The sequence below is a fragment of the Cynara cardunculus genome (genome assembly GCF_001531365.2).
Source record: "Cynara cardunculus var. scolymus isolate 2C chromosome LG 3, CcrdV1, whole genome shotgun sequence".
Lineage (NCBI taxonomy): Eukaryota > Viridiplantae > Streptophyta > Magnoliopsida > Asterales > Asteraceae > Cynara > Cynara cardunculus.
In genome coordinates this window covers 38,181,981-38,196,628 of record NC_037530.1, presented here as the reverse complement: position 1 = coordinate 38,196,628, position 14,648 = coordinate 38,181,981, and the positions used below count along the sequence as shown (strand labels likewise).

The window sequence follows — 14,648 nt, the reverse complement described above, 5'->3', positions numbered from 1 at the left end:
ATATATATATATATATATATATATATATATATATATAGTTACAGATTGTTGTAATGAGTAAACTTTTCAAATAAATAATTAAAAAGTACAACATTATAATACTGAATTTTAAGTCATGCTTATTTATATAACCTAACACAGTATGAAACTGTTCATGCCAAAGTTTGAATTTACTATTTATTTTAAGAATCTCGATACCGTCGTATTAAATTTTCCGTTCAACAAATAAACAACAGTTTTATTTAATTTGTCAAATGAAAAATCATAATTCTATATTTTTAGGCATTGAGATTTGAGGACATTCCTAGGCCCAATATTTACCACAAGCCATCTATTTGGGCTAAAACGTTAGTACAAGTTATAGAGGACAGTCCCCACATGGGCCAACAAAGAACATGTTTTAGGCCCACATGACCCATTAAGTTTAGTTGAAGATGGGCTTCAAGTGTCTTTTTGGGCCCATTATGATCCCACTTGTTTCTACCCTCTTTTAAAGATGAGTATCGGTTTGGATCGGGCCCACTTTTGTAAATTGGTTTCAATTATTAACTAATTAGAGATAGGTCAACAGGGTCTAAGCATAAAATAAAACTGAACACAAGATTATGACCGATAAGGTTTGGTTGGACTGGTTAAGGTCGGTCTACTTCATAAATTGGTTTTGATTATTAAGCGGTTAGAGATGGTCAAATAGGGTCTAAGCATAAGGTAAGATGAACCGCAATGAAGAGGATTAGGACCGACAAGGCTAGGTTGGGATTGGTCGATTACAGTTTTTTTCTTTGAGAAATTGGTTAAGGGATCCGCGCATAGGGTAGGCTAAAAAATCCCTGATAGAACGGTTGATTTTGGTCCATTTGACCATGCAAGAGACATATACAAGTGTTTTAGAATGTTGAAAAAATTATCAAACTCTCAAATGCAAAAATGCTAAAAGTATTCGTTATAATTCGTGATTTTCGGCTCTCGTGTTTTGGTTTCAGCTCTCAATCTTCGTTATTAATGTTGTGTTTGTGTTCCGTAAATGAAATCCTTTGACAATATCGTTTCATCATCCGTTGATCCCCATTTTTCATGTCCTTGCCGAGCACAAACGACTTTCGGCGTTTGGGATGGATTCAATTTGGTTGTTCTGTTGGAAACAAAAGACACGATGCAAAAGGTGCGAAATGTGTCATTTGGACAGGAGAAAACTCGATGTTGAGGGCTTGAGGTCTCACCTCGAGAAATCATGTGACAAGATTGTCTCATTTTGGAGGACAAGACTTATCTCAGAGTCGATTGAGTGTGGCATGTGCTTGAAGAATTATTTGGATTAATGATGGACCTAAAAGAAGGCTCAGTTGCACGTCCACCCGCTCTAATATATTTTTTTGGAGGTCTTAAATTAACAAAAAAATGGTCGTTGGCTTAATTTGTGGTAATCGTGAGATCCAATATGAACCACTCGTTTGAAATATTTAAGAATATTTTTTAAATAAGTTAAAAGGGTAATATAGTCATTCTATTATTGACAACTAATCAAAATATTTAATTAAAGTTTTTCAGAAAAGAAATATTTAATTAAAATTAGTTACCTAGTACATCAATTACCTAATATACGTTGCATTTTAAAGATGTTTGTGAATCAAAGTATATCATCGTGATAACATTCACAAAGTTTCACATGTATCACAATGTATTTTCTTTATTTTATGAAATATATCATAGTGTGCATTTTCGTTATTTTCATTGTCTTACAAATGTATCACATTGTATATCTTGTACGTATATTTGGGTATCACAATGTGTATCTTGTATTCACATAATGTTTATCAAAATAAGGTTCGCCGAATAAGATACGTCGGAGAGAGGAAAGAATAGAGATGAGAAGATATTTATAAAATCCCTAAAATGCCCTTAATTAATATATTAAGTTAAAATTACCAAAATTATTAATTTTCTAATTTAACATTTGATTTGTGATGTTACCACAAACTAATCAATTTTTTCTTGAATAGACCCCTGTATATAAATACATTCCAATTTAAAGAATTGATAATTAATAAAATTACAAAACTGTTTTGTTTTTTCTATAACAAAAGTTTCAATTCTTCAAAAAATTTAAATATATTAAAATTTAAAACAATTTGTTGCTTTTTTATTTATTATTTAAATAAATACAAAAAAAATTAATTGCTTGATGTATTAGTTTTGGAATTAATAATGGTATCATATATTTTTCCTGTTTTATATTTTAATTTCCAAAAAATGAGATTTTTTGTTTTAAATGAATCCCCAAATAATACAAACTGAATATGTGTCATTCTGCTCATACTCTCTCTACATTCAATGTACTTTTATGCTACTTTATTCCCAACAACAGTATATAAATTAGTATAATTGTTTATTAAAATTAAAATATAAAATAAAAAATAAAAAAATTAGGTTCGTGAAAAATGCAACCGTATTACTTTGTTGTGTGTTATTGTATGTATTTTGAATTTATAATAAGAACAAGTTTTCTTTAATAGAGTTGGTTTGTAAGAATTTTCTTTTACCATAGACCTGAGTTCAAATCCCATTAATATCATTTTTTTTGTCAGATAGTGTCATCATTTGCATTTTTTTAATTATATTTATTTTTTATAGTCAAATGGTGTGACCATTTGATTTTTTTTCTTCCTATATTTGTTTTCTTATAGTCAAGTGGTGACACTATTTGAAATTTGTTTTCTATATTCGTTTCTTATAGTCAAATGGTGTCACTATTTGGATAAAAAAACTGGGTCCGTCCTTGGTGGTGACACAATCTTGTTAGAAAATTGGCCCTCAGAGTTTCCTAACAACCCAAGCAATGAACAATTATCTGTGGGACTCAAACCCATGGTTTTTCGTACAAAGTGAGCAATATTTACCAACTATGCTTAACGACTTACCTCAAAGTATTAGTTTCAAAAACTATACTGTGACATCCAGTAAAACAATACAGTAACATTCTTAAAAAACGTAATTTTTTCCATTACGACAAAATCATGAAACTACCGTCTGTGCTACGAGTCCGTCAATGATTAACATGCTTAATTTTTAATAAGCAATCCTTAAACATTAATTGAATAGTTTAAAATACCCAAAAATTTATGGATCCAAACAAATAAAAGGAAACCACTTTCTATGAATATCATATGAATGAGTTGTATTGGGTTGAGCTAAGGAAGATATATAGCAATGTATTTATTATTAAAATAATCGAAAGCTCAAAGGTTACTACTAATGGTTAAAAATCTTGATTATAATATCGAAATGGGAAGGTTAGTTGCCGACACTTTGGGTTGGCTTTTTCTTGATTCAAGAATCATTGTAGGCTTGGAAGCAGCCTCGGATTCAGGTTCGGTAATTATTTGTTTGATGATGGGGACTCTTGCCTCCTTTACTCCCTGCTCACAGCTCACTCCTTGGTCCTACTCATGCACCTTGCAAATACACCATTTTCACCCACTCAAAACACCACCAAACAACACACACTACCTCTGTGTTTGGTGTCTGCAGGATAAAACCCTATTTAGGTTTTCGTAATCTTTTCTTTTGCTGTTTGGTAGACTCAAATTTGCAACAAACGAAAAGGGTTTTCATAATCTTGGCCATCAGATTGTTTTCTTTTTGAGGGTTTTGCTTTTTGGTGTAGTCGATTTTGCAAAAGGGTTTTGTTTCTTGATGTTCTTGGTTTGTATCACAGTTTTGAATTCAGGGTTTGTTGAATCGTTGGTGTAATTTGTGGGTTTTTCAAGATTTTCAATTCCCAAATGCTCTGCAAAATTTCTCCAAATTTCATGGAGTAGAGGTTAAACTTTTGATCTTGTAAACACTTTGTTGTTTTGAAAAGCTTAAAGAACTGTTGTTATGATGTTGCACACAAAATCAGAGTCTGATATCACAAGTTTAGCTCCATCATCGCCGTCAAGATCACCAAAACGACCGGTGTACTTTGTGCAGAGCCCATCAAGGGATTCACAGGATGGTGATAAGTCATCATCAATTCAAGCTACACCTAATTTCAGGAGTCCAATGGAGTCACCTTCACACCCTTCTGTGGGTCGTCACTCAAGAAACTCATCATCCAGTCGGTTTTCTGGGATTTTCCGGTCACATTCCGGTAGGAAAGTTGGCCGGAAAAGGAATGATAAAGGATGGCCGGAGTGTAATGTGATTGTGGAAGAAGGGAAGTATGATGAATATGATGATGAAAAGAGGTTTACTAGAAGATTACAGGCTTTAATGGCTCTACTCACTTTCATTGTCTTGTTCACTGTTTTATGCTTGATTATATGGGGTGCTGCTCGACCTTTTAAAGCCGATATCGCTGTTAAGGTTCGATAAAATCTTCTTAATTTATATCTTGATTGATTTCCCATCAATTCCCAAATCCATTTTATGTTGAAAGTTGTTCATGAATCCTGTTTTCATTGAAGATCATGGTGTTAATGTTTAGATAACCGTTTATCTGGATAGTATGCACATGTGCATACAAGTAATTTGTAACCAATTTGTCCGGTATGCATATGTGCATAACATGCAGAGACCGTCCAAAACTCCGGATGAATGGTTACGAAGGTGTTCAAAAAAAATTCAGTTCTTTTTGGGGTTTCCTTTAAACCTCACTCTCATGGAATGAATCTTGAGTTGGGTTTTAATTGGATTCTTGTTTTGGTGATGATGGTATGTATGTATGCATTTGTTGCAGAGTTTGGCTGTGAATAGCCTGTATGTTGGGGAGGGTTCAGACTCATCTGGGGTCATAACCAAGATGCTGACCATCAATGGTTCATTGCGGCTCGGTATTCACAACCCGGCTACGTTCTTTGGCATCCATGTTAGCTCTAGCCCGGTGAATCTAGTCTATTCGGAGGTCGTAATTGCAACTGGTCAGGTTAGGACCAACAATCAACTGTTGTACTTGTATATCAGAATGGACTGAACCATGTGTTCGAGTCCGGATCGGCTAGATTTCCATTTCTTATATATATAGAGAGAGGGGGGGGGTTGAGTACGGGGTAAAACCAAAACAAATGAAAAAAAACGGAAGAACACCCTAATAATCGTTCATTCGTCTGGTATGCATATATACATACAAGTAACTATTCGGTATATGCACATGTGAATAGAAACTTGGAAACATTTTCAATTATTTATCTGCACATGTGCATACTGGACAAATGAAGGGTTATTAGTGTGCTTCTCAGTTTTCTATTTTTTGTGGTTTTTCTATGAACCTGCGTCATTCTAGGGACTCAACGTTTTGAGACAATATGCACTTGTCTGGCCCCCTCTTGACTCTTGGAAACAGTTTGTTTCTGTAATGTGTTAGAATCTCATATTAGCGAGACTTTGATCATTTCTTCTGTGTATATGTTTAAAACCCATCTTCTCTCTATTAAAAAGGGATAATCTAACGGGGTTCCACCATGAATTACATATACTAATTTGGTTGTTGTGATCTCAGTTGAAGAAGTATTATCAGCAAAGAAAGAGTCGTAGAACGGCCACCGTGAGCTTGGAGGCAACTAAAGTACCCTTATATGGTGCGGGTTCAAGTCTAGTGGTCTCTGATGCCGGAGTTTTTGAAATCCCGTTAAGGTTAGAGTTTGAGATCCGATCAAAAGGGGAAGTTGTCGGTAAACTAGTGACGACGAAGCACCGAAGGCAGATTTCGTGCACTTTGATCTTGAAATCAAATACAATCAAACCAACCAAGTTCAAAAAGAGTTCTTGCACCTATAAATAAATGATCCTCTCAAGAACCAAATCCTTTTGAAAGATATATTTGTAAAAATGGTGTGAGTTTTGATCAAATATGTGTTGTATTCTTTCCCCCATAAAATGGATCAAAAGATGTGGTTGAATTCTTATAGTCAACACTTGCCATTTTTAGTAAGTTTAAACATGTGTAAATGTTGGTTGGTGTGGTAATAAAATATCCTTCTCTATGTGGATCTATGATTTATATATGTTAACTAACTTGACCAAGAAACTCACACATACTACATACATTATATATATATATATATATATATATATATATATGTGGAGGTTCAAAAGAGAACCCCTGTGATTTACAAGAACGCGAGAACAATCCAATAACCTCAAACTTTTTTAATTAATAAATTAACTTATATTAAATATAAATAAATTAATAAGAGCAGTAATTTTTATATATTTTATTTTATTTCAATTAATTTTAATTATATTTTTTTTTCTTTCTGGATTGATCACGTTCATTTCCACTCTCTTCTCCTTCCCTGTGATAATTGTGTGATTGTGTAACCATAACCTATCGAAACCATAATCAATCGAGTGTAACCATAACCTATCGAAACCATGAGTAATCGTTGTGATAAATGTGTGATTGTCTAACCCTAACCGATCGAAACCATGATCAAAACATATATATTTTGATAGTAATATTTATCAATAATTTCAAAAAAAAAAAAATAGTACTTATATCAATGGAATATACATATTTTTAATAACAAATATGCACAAATGAATATATGTACAATTATTTAGGGTATATTTGATACATGAGCAGTAACTGTCTCATATTTGGTGTAACATGAGATATGATAAAAACTTATTGCCCCACATTTAGTACAATACAAGAACAAAGAGAAAATGGGATAACATGTGACAAAAAAAAAATCGTGTTCCACCAAAAAAACAAAGTTTTTATCCTCTTATCCAATCATATATGCATACCAAACTCTAGTTTTTTAGAGAGTGTTTGGGATTACTTATTTAAAGTGCTTATTAACTTATTTCGGTGAGATAATAAAGAGTTTTTATTGTTTTGGATGGAGAAAAAAAGAAAATTCTTACACCGGGTTGGCACAGGTAATACGAGGTTTTTAAAGCTACTTATATAACTTATTAACTTATTCCGGTATGATGCTAGCAATAAAGAATTTTTAGTGTTTAAATGAGAAAAGAAAAATGTATCTCATCTATTTTATCAACTTATCTGGTATGGTAACGCATAAACTAATTCAAACATTTTTTATAAAACTCCAATTTACCTCTCTATAAATTAATAATCTCTTAAAAAACCAGTTTTAAATAAGCAATTCCAAACAGGGTTCACAAGACGAGAAAGAAAAAGGGGACAATCGAAACAGGGATCCCGTTAGTCACTGCACGTCTCCCGGGAAGATAAAAGCAGTATTTCTTACCCCATTCCGCCATTTTTGTTTTACATCATTCTACTTCCAAATTCACACACAGATCTTCTTCTTCTACACATAATTATCTTGAATCTTGATCCTTCTTCACCCACCCAGTTATACAGATCTCAATCAGAGTTCATTTCGAATGATGTCTACTCCAAAACCCACTTCAAGATTCATCTATCTCACAATAATCCTTCTCCTTTCACTCACTTTTATCATTAATTCAAAAGCCAACGAAGATTCCGACGACATTGAAGATCTTATAGCATTAGACGAAGAAGAAGAAGAACAGTCGTCACCAGCAAGCGACGGAACCCACCACCCTAAACCGTCGTCTGAGGCGGAGCTGTTGACCAAAGCTCAAAGAATAGTTCTGGAACTCAATAATGATAATACCCAGATGGCTATCGATCGAAATGAGTTTGTTTTAGTTCTGGGTTATGCACCTTGGTGTGTTAGAAGTGCTGAACTCATGCCTAGGTTTGCAGAAGCTGCTAGTTCTTTGAATGAACTGAAGAATCCCATTTTAATGGCAAAGATTGATGCTGAAAGGTACCCAAAAGTAGCTTCGAATCTTGGGATCAAAGGGTATCCAACTTTGCTTCTTTTCATCAATGCCACTTCTCAATCTTATACGGGTGGATTTTCATCGTAAGATTTCTTGATTTCCCCATGATCTTTATGTGATTATGTATGTATTTCTAATTGGAAGGTTGGAAAAGCATTGAAGAAAGAAATTTGTGTGTGAAACGGTAAATGGGTTTGTTGATTTTGTTGTGTTTTGGGTTTTTGTTTGTGAATTAGGGAAGAAATGGTGATTTGGGTAAGGAAGAAGACTGGTACACCTGTTATTAGAATCAACTCCATTGATGAAGCTAATGATTTCCTCAAGAAACATTCTGTGTTTGCAGCTGGTTTATTTGATAAATTTGAGGTATGTGATTTTGTGTTTTTGTTTGTTAATTACTCAGAAAACTATTGTATTTGCAAACGCATTGGTAGGATCTTGAAAAGCAACAGAAGGTGAAAAGTTATTGTATCATAGTTAGGGGCCGTTTACCAAACACTTACCCGGTTAGTGCTTACCGGTAAAATTTAACACTATTAATTACTTACCGGGTAAGATTTTAGTCCATCGAAACGACATTGTATGCAATAATTCACCCGGTAAGCGCTTACCGTGGTAAGAGTCGATCGCCCTCACTTACCGGGTAAGACTCATGGTCCTTGTCTCGCTTTTACCGGGTAAGATTCTTAGTCCTTACCATATTCATCCGGTAAGGTAATGTGACTTGGTAAGCGCTTACCCGAGTAAGTGTTTTGTAAACGGCCCCTTAGGGTATGTTTCTTAGCAGGTTAATGAGCTTAATAGGACTCACAGCTTATTTGGTTAGCTATACATGACTGTTTGGTAGTGGCTTAATGATATAGAAAGTGACTTAGGGGCTGTTTGGTTGGTTGCATTAAATCATGTATGAATAAAGTTAGTCTTTGTGGATTCATCTGTCTGTAAGGATTGGGAAGATTTTTGGTTGGGATGGTTTTTTCATAGATGGAATGTGCATATTTTTTAATTGGGAGGAGTAGGTTTGGAAAAAACTTGGTTTTCTGCATAAAGCTCCCTCCTACAAGCTTAGAATAAGTCACTTTCTATATCATTAAGCCACTACAAAACAATATGTATAGCTGACCGAATAAGCTGTGACTCCCATTAAGCTCATTAAGTTGCTAGCAAACATGGACTTATTCAGTATGCTTTTAAGGGGGAGAAAGCCAAGTTTTTTCCAAACCTGCCCCTCCCAATAAAAAGACACACTCCTTCCATGAATGAAAAAACCATCCCAAACAAAAACCTTTCCAATCTCTACAAACAGATTAATCCACACAGACACCTTTATCCATGAAGAACTATGTGAAACAAATTCCATGAATTCACAAGGGGCGGACCGACTTTGCTTAAATGCACAACAGGTTCAAGTTCGAATAGGCAGATGCCTTGAACCCCTCTGCTAGCCTTAGTCACTGAGTCGGCTTTAGAATGCCTCCTTAAATTGGTTCCTAGGGGGCGGGTTCCTTGTGGGGCTGGTCGGGGTTGTCGGTTATCAACTCTTTGCTCAAAATAACGCCATTTCGCGGGTCGTTGTTGGAAGTAATTGTATTATCTCGGCTTTCATGGAGTCGATTTTTGGAACCTGTTATAAGGCCATGACCATGTTTGATTAGCCATAAGCTAGCTTCCAATTAATTTTTCAACATGTCCTTGTTGCTCATTTTACATTGTCGTCTAGTTTATCAACTAGTTTTACCAAATATAGCTGGTTTATCAGCTAGATTTTCAGCTAGCGGCTAGCTTATCAGTCAGTAGTTGGATCAGCTAGTTGCCAAATGTAGCGTAAATGTTAGATCTATATGCATTAGGAGAAAAGAATCTTGATTGTCACGTAGATGTGGTCTGGAGTTTCAGACAGTTCATAGCATGTTAAGACGTTCAGATTGCATTTAATCGCTCATTTTCTTCCCGTTTAACTCTTATATGTGTCTATAATATATCAGGGACCTGATTACGAAGAATTTGTAGACGCAGCAACTACAGACAACGAGATTCAATTTGTTGAAACGAGCAGCCCCCAAATTGCCGATATTTTATTTCCAGATGTGAAATCTACTAACGCATTTCTTGGTATTGTTAAAAGTGAGCCAGAACGATACACTTTATATGGTAAGTGAAGATTTTCATAGTCTAAAATCCATTCAAGTCGACATACATGAATTGCATACAGCAAGTGAACTTTGGCTTTTGCAGAAGATGCTTTCACGAAGGACGGGATTCTGCAATTTTTGAACGATAACAAGTTCCCGTTGGTCACTTTCCTGACCGAAGTGAATTCTGCCAAAGTTTACTCCAGTGATAAACTTCAGGTTTCCGTCACTTTAGGAGTTCATTTTGTTTTCTTTTCACATCGTTGAATCTTGAAGATGATTTACTGTTAAATCGAGCATTTTTCCATGCGGGTGTTCATTGTTTTTGGCATTTTCAAGTTCCTGATAATCTGTATCTTTGTTTCAGGTTTATGTCTTTGCCGAAGCTGATGATTTCAAGAAATTACTAGAGCCATTTCAAGATGCCGCTAGGAAGTTCAAATCAAAGGTTGGCAACTCGGAATCGTGAAACTAGACTTATCCTGAAGGGCAAAATGCAACAAAGTTTGGTTTAGTTTCTTGTATATTTTGCCATATCCTAAACCTCGTATTATCATCACATTTCTTAATTTTCGTCTTGTGTCTGCAGATTATGTTTGTATTTATAGACATCAAAGACGACAACCTTGCAAAGCCGTTCCTAACTTTATTTGGGTTGGAAGAATCAGAAGAGACTCTTGTTAGTTTCGTCTATAAAACGAACATTTTCAAACCCAATTAAGCATCTTGCTTCTCCGAGTTATTTCAAGATTTACTGAAGATATTATGATTTTTGATTGTGCTTAATAGGTGACGGCCTTCGATTACAAAAGTGGTGCCAAGTATTTGTTAGAGTCGGATCCAACGCCCGCAAGAATAGAAGTACTGATTTGATCACTTCGATCTTTAATGTTACTTCTATGCAAAGTGAATCTGACTTCTCTTTTTCTATTTTTTCTTCTAGGAGTTTTGCTCGAGGCTTCTAAAGGGTACTTTGCCGCCGTTCTACAAGTCCCAAGCAATACCAGATAATGTGAGCTAGAAATAACTTCTAACCATGGTTTTAGTTGATTTGGAGATTACTGAACGAGAGGGAAGTTCCGTTAGATACCTAAAATTGATTATGAACCCGGGAATCGCCCATAGCATGCCACGTGTATATCTTTAGGATGAATATTGATCATGAATAACACATTCATGATGAATATGGAGGTTATTCATCATGAATCACGCATTCATGATAAATATATTACGACATTCATGATGAATAACACGTCCATATCACGTATGAATATGCCACGTGTCACGCTGTGGATGGTCCCCCAATTCCTAATCAACTTTAGGTTCCTAACGGTACCTGCCCCTACTGAATGAATTCATCACTTTGGGATGGGGTGTTGATTCATATTCATCTTTCATGGTTAAAACTAATCATCATCTTGATTATGAAATCGCAGAAAGGTGCAGACGTTCTAACCGTTGTTGGGAAAACATTTGATGACTTGATCCTAAGAAGCTCTAAGAACATCGTTCTAGAGGTTCGTAAGCTTTCTTTACACGATTTAGAAGTATCATTCTTCATGTTAGATTCCTATATATGTTAGACTTGGACCATTTCTCTTGAATATATGTTGGAACCTTCCTCCTCTCCTCAAGAGCCTTTTTGGAGAGTAATCTAATGAAGTTCCACATATTCTCACATGGTATCAGAGGTGCACCACTTTAGGGACTCTTGACACCAGGGACGGACCCACGGACCCAGTGTAGTGCACATGGTGGCACGGGCCACCGGTTCGTTCCTCTGTCGTAGTGTAAAAAATTATAGGGTCGTGACAAGTGTCACTGTATCATTTTGTTGTTTGCCACCATATATATTTTTAAACTACAATAAGGACACAAGTCTCCCTTGGTAGAGTTGGTTTGCAAGGCTTTTGTTCCACCCTGAATCCCGTTAGCGTCATTTTCTTAGTTTTTAGCTTTTAATTTCAGATTTATTATGATTCTGGATTTTTTTGCCATAAGAGACTTCAACACAAAACCTCACATATGAAAAAGCAATGAACTAACCAACACACCAGTGATGACTATGTGAAAAATATACCTATATTTGTTTCTTATAGTCAAATGGTGCCACCACTCAAAAAAATTTCTAACTAATACCCGGTGCAATCTGTACCTATCTAGCCCCCTCTTGACACTTTGAGATGATTTGTACCTGTCTAGCTTTTTCGTTAGAGGGGGTGTGTTAAAGTCCCACATCAGTTAGACTTGGACCATTTCTATTCAATATATGCTGGAACCTCCCTCCTCTCCTCAAGGGCTCTTTTGGACAGTAATCTAATGGGGTTCCACATATTCTCACACTTCATTTATACATCTTTTTTTTTTTTCATTCCTCAATTAAGGTCTTGATTAAATTGTTATATTGCTGATTGTATTAAAGATACACACACCATGGTGCTTGAGCTGTGAAACTACAAGCAAACAAGTAGAGAAGTTGGCAAAACACTTCAAGGGGTTGGAAAATATGGTTTTCGCAAAGATTGACGCGTCTGTAAACGAGCACCCGAAATTGGAGGTGAGTGTTCTAAGATCACTTTGCGAATTGCACAAGGGAAGGACATAATTTTCCTGATTGGGTGTGTTATTGATCCGCAGGTGGACGATTATCCAACATTGTTGTTCTACCCTGGGAGCAACAAGTCGAATCCGGTGAGTGATTTGCTTCTTTATGACATTAGTTAGGGTGTTTTTGGTACACTGAACAGGACAGAAGGGAACAGAGATTACTGCTCTATGTTTGACATGACTTTCATGTGGAACAGACAAAAATATAATAGAACAAAGTGGAACAGGCGTGCTCCACCCCCACCCCATGGAACAGACCTATATTTACCAATATAACCTCAAAATAAAACTTAATTTTCTTCTAAACATCAAATACATCCCTGTCTTTACATTTTATCCATTATTTAAATTTTATTTATTGTACTTTATTCTCGTTAAACTTTCACTTTACTCTCCTCAAAATATTATTTTTATATTTTGGTTAATTTATGTAATTTAAAATTGGATGTTAATAAACTTCATATTTTTTTGTCATTTTAATTATTTTGACGAAAACTTTCTGATGGTATATTTTGTTATAGAAAATATTTATTTTATTATAAATTACATAAATTAATCAAAACATAAAAAAGATATAACCAACTCACCAGGGGTTTGTCCAGTCATACCAAACGCTGAACAATTGTGATGTCTTATCTGGGTATGGAACACACCCTTCCCACATTGTCTGGACTCGGACCATTTCTTCTCTACATATGTTGGAACCTCCCTTCTCTTCAAAGACTCTTTTGTAGAGTAAATCTGGGTGGTTCTCCACATATTATCACGTGATATCGGAGCAAAAGTTTACTAGTTTCACATCTGCTAGACTTGGACCAGTTCTTCTCTATATATGTTGGAACCCCCCTTCTGAGGGTCCCACATATCTCACATGGTATCAGAGCCAAGGTCTACCACTAGGACAATTTATACTCGTGTAACCCCCTTTGGGACAATATATGCATGCATAACCTCTGTTGGAGGTCATGTTACAGTCACATATCTGCCAGACTTGGACCATATCTTCTCTTTATACGTTGAAAACCGCCTTCTCTTCTTAAGAGCTCTTTTGGCGAGTAATCTAATAGGGTTATGTTATGCATATTCTAACATGCCGAACTTTGCCGTATTTGCAGATCAAGATGCCTACAAAGTCTAGTGCCAAGGATTTGGCAATACTGATCAACAAACATCTAAAAGCAGAGGCAGAGGCACAGGATGAGCAGCAAATTCCAAAAGATGAGCTTTAGGCATATGATTAGAATGAGAGCATACATAGCACATTTTAGATGATGATGGTTTAGGTTTATTGACCCTCCCACATGTACAATTAACTATAAATTGGTTTTAAGAGTAAACCCCAGAGTTCATTAAGCCACTGTTTTTTTTTTATTAACCTGGATATCCAACCCGCTATGCGAGCCGACTAATCCTAGGACGACCACCTGCTTTGCAGATAGTTTCAGAGTCACCGCATTTGAACCTTCGTGGCCACAAGGGGATTTTTATTCATTTTTGGATTTGAACCTGGGACCTCCTGGTACTTTTGACCTTTGGAGCCAAGCTCAAACCAATCAGGCATCACCCTTGTGGTTTTAAGCCACTATTCTTTGTGTTTGGTGCTTTTTGTTTTTCTTTTTTGGAAAGTAACTTTGTTTCACCACTTATGTCTTATTGAATAAGAGGTTTTTTTGTATAAAAAAACAAAATTGATAAAATGACGAAAATGCCTTTCATTTAATGGAATTTTTAATAGCTATTAAGGAGATATCAAATCCAAGCGATTTTTAAAACCACAATAACTATCTTGTAATTTCAAAACTATATGGATGCGATTGAATTTGTAGTTTACTCTAGATTTTAATATTGATAGGTAAGATTGTAAGAAGGTTGGGTCGGGTCGGGTGGGCACCCATTGGAGTAAGCCTATAAGTAGATCTGTTAGGCCATCTCCAACTTGTACACTAAAAACATTAAAATGGTGGGTCTATTGAACACTAAAAAAATCAGGTTAAACTCCACACTAAAAAAACACCAAAACATCTTTAATATTAATAATAATAGTAAAATAATATGTGTTTATATATGCTAGAATGGTACTTGTAATGCAGCGAGATACATCTCGATTTTAATGTTTCGTTTTGTTCTTTATCTATGTCGATA

At 35.3% G+C, this 14,648-nt stretch overlaps 2 protein-coding genes across 2 annotated transcripts; both read left to right on the top strand.

Annotated features, from left to right (window-relative positions):
- Positions 1–3,443: 3,443 nt before the first annotated feature.
- Positions 3,444–5,963, top strand: LOC112510163. The gene is made up of 3 exons (XM_025115482.1): positions 3,444–4,347; positions 4,721–4,906; positions 5,480–5,963. The coding sequence occupies exons 1-3, from the start codon at positions 3,880–3,882 to the stop codon at positions 5,759–5,761; spliced, it is 936 nt and encodes a 311-aa protein (XP_024971250.1). The 5' UTR covers positions 3,444–3,879; the 3' UTR covers positions 5,762–5,963.
- Positions 5,964–7,174: 1,211 nt separating this feature from the next.
- LOC112509625 (protein disulfide isomerase-like 1-6) lies at positions 7,175–13,866 on the top strand. Its single transcript, XM_025114682.1, has 12 exons — positions 7,175–7,850; positions 8,004–8,133; positions 9,753–9,918; positions 10,003–10,118; positions 10,267–10,347; positions 10,489–10,578; positions 10,689–10,760; positions 10,843–10,911; positions 11,336–11,416; positions 12,322–12,456; positions 12,537–12,590; positions 13,622–13,866. Exons 1-12 carry the CDS (start codon positions 7,342–7,344, stop codon positions 13,733–13,735), a joined length of 1,617 nt encoding a protein of 538 aa, XP_024970450.1. The 5' UTR covers positions 7,175–7,341; the 3' UTR covers positions 13,736–13,866.
- The last annotated feature ends 782 nt before the right edge of the window (positions 13,867–14,648 follow it).